Genomic DNA, 2,626 nt, shown 5'->3' with positions numbered 1-2,626 from the left:
TCTATCTATCTATCTATCTATCTATCTATCTATCTATCTATCTATCTATCTATCTATCTATCTATCTATCTATCTATCTATCTATAATGTTGTATTTCTGTTGTGTTATAGATGTACCTCAATGGGAAGCTGCTGTTTTCGAGCCACTTGTTCAGTGATGACAGCTTCTCTGTCAAGGATCTTCAGACGCAAATTTGCAGAAGCAGGAAAGAACACAGACTGGGTTTGAGTCTCCCTACAGACCAAAACTCCAGGTATCACTGCAGGGTTCCTTCTGATTGGCTGCAACAGAGTCGCTCCAGTTAGTCATTAGTTTCACAGAACTGCTGAGGAAATGTGGCATCATGTCAGTTAAAGCTATTAATAAAAAGAAAAAGGTCGAAAACGCATGACTTTTTGATCAATACTAGAGTTTTTTATGATCACCACAATGACGTAAAACCTCCCGCAACCACAGAAGTATAAATTGCATCAGAAGCAGCAGGATGTGACACAATGCAGACTATTTCTGAGAAAGAACAAGACGAAAGAAGAACCAAAGCAACATCAATTGTTTTAGACGCTATTCAGTTCCTCTCACTGCATTATTCAAATTTCTGAGAAGACATATAACATATTTATTCTCTCTAAGCTACTCTGTTTTGCTTATAATGGATTAAAGGTTCATGATAAAATCTTATTTATATATCTTAATTTTATGAATAAGAAATTACCTTTGCATGGTTAGAAAAGGGAAAAATACGCTTGATTTGAATACATATAAAACATTTTTAGTAGTTTCTAATTTCTCCTGTTTTATAGAGTTAGTTTTTAGTTTTTTATTGTTTTGAATTTAAGGATAAACTAGTTAAGATATTGCATAATAACCCTGCGTCCTCCTCTTCTCTTTTTATGAACAAGAATAAAAGTTTGTTAGCCATTGCTCCAAAAAAAAGCATATTTTGCTGTTGAGCCAGTTTTCTTTTGCAGTCTGAAAGCTTTTTCATTTGCTGATCATGTTGACGCTACTTCTAATTAGAGAAGATTTACATCACAGTTAACGTCTTACAATCTTACCGTGTTTTTGCAAAGGTATTTATGACCATTAAAACATCTCTATGTATTTTGTTTTTAATTGAAAACTTTTTTGTTTATGTCTTTTTTTAAGTTAAAAGAAACAGAACTGTTCTGAGGAAAAAACAGTATCAAGGAAAGCAAGAAACACAACAAATTGGTCAGCGAGGAAGATATGAAGTTGCCATGGATCCCATCCATCCGGGCAGGGCAATGTTTCAACCACTTCCATTGGCAAAACACTACAAGAAATTTAAACCCTGTACAAAATAACTTTAAAATAGTAATCGTTGTTGTTTCCCCCTTCATCCAGGACTGGGTCACAGGGGCAGACGTCTCAGTAGAGACTCCCAGACTTCCCCTTCCCCAGAAACCTCCTCCAGCTCTGCTGGGGGAAGCCAGAGGTTCCCCCCATGCCAGCCGACCGACCTTGTCCCTCCAGCGTATCCTGATCATCCTCTGGGCCTCCTCCTGGTGGAATGTGCCTGGAAAAACCTCCTGATGGAGCTCATAATTCCTCTCAATATGGAGTCTACTCCGAGCAGACATTTTACTTTACTTGATCTAAAAACATAATTGCTGAATGCGTTAATTAATCATCGAATGTTATGCATGTGTCAGCTGATACCGATACAAGACAAAAATGGTTATATCAGCTAAAATATCAGCCGGCCGTATCAGTCTGTCTTTAGTTAGTTGTACATGTTTCACAGCTTGAGTTCACCGCCCAGAGGGGATGATTAATAAAAAAATAGTTTTTGAAAGTAATGGACATCATTTGTCATTTTTTTTATCATGAAACTAAGAGTAGAAAAACGATTTAAATAATCAGACTTGGTAGGAAAAAAATTGGAGACTAGATTTTTAAGCTGTGTTATCCAAAACTTCTTCAGACACCAGATCACACACATACACATATAAAACACCACCAGCCTATCTTACTGACGATCCCGCCACAGGCTGCAGTTTATGCAAATCCCACATGCTGCTTTTCCATCTATGTCTTTGTTTCCAATGATGTTTTATATCTTCTACAAATGCTTTTATTAGAGTTACTCATCCGGATTGAAGGGTGTATCCTTATTTTATTTTATGTTTATCTTCTACATTTGTTGTTTAAAATCAAAAGAGTGTAGATTAGCTCAGAGACCAGAGGTGTCAAGTAACAAAGTACAAATACTTCGTTACTTTACTTAAGTAGAAGTTTTGTCTCTCTATACTTTTCTGGAGTAATTATTTTTATGACAACATTTTACTTTTACTCCTTACATTTATTGGCAATTATCTCTACTTTCTACTTCTTACGTTCTAAAAATAGACTACTTAGTTTTCTTTCATTTAAGCTCATTTTCATTACGGCCGGTTGGTATATATATAAAAAAATAAATAAATAAATAAATAATTTGTTTCATCCAGATGATTAATTTCTTTGCGGTTGGACTCGGTGCTGCCCCAACTTGTTTTTCACCACATACCAAAATAGATAGTTTTTCAAGATGATGTAAAGTTAAATCTTACACCGTTTCCTTCCTAAGAAAACTAATTTTAATCAAGTCTTTATTCAAGAAGGGGC

General features: G+C 35.4%; 1 protein-coding gene across 1 annotated transcript in view; it reads left to right on the top strand.

The window, feature by feature from the left end:
• LOC107086007 (chromosome unknown open reading frame, human C3orf20) overlaps positions 1-1,555 on the top strand; it is a 10,837-nt gene extending 9,282 nt beyond the window's left edge. Inside the window, exons 10-11 of the mRNA XM_015376722.1 lie at positions 112-267; positions 1,367-1,555. Coding sequence (XP_015232208.1) covers positions 112-267; positions 1,367-1,555 — 345 coding nt within the window. The remainder of the gene's footprint in view (positions 1-111; positions 268-1,366) is intronic.
• Positions 1,556-2,626: the final 1,071 nt, after the last annotated feature.

This window comes from Cyprinodon variegatus, unplaced genomic scaffold (assembly GCF_000732505.1).
Source record: "Cyprinodon variegatus isolate N-32 unplaced genomic scaffold, C_variegatus-1.0 Scaffold140, whole genome shotgun sequence".
Taxonomy (NCBI): domain Eukaryota; kingdom Metazoa; phylum Chordata; class Actinopteri; order Cyprinodontiformes; family Cyprinodontidae; genus Cyprinodon; species Cyprinodon variegatus.
The sequence above is the reverse complement of the archived record's forward strand: the minus strand, read 5'-3'. Positions and strand labels throughout refer to the sequence as shown.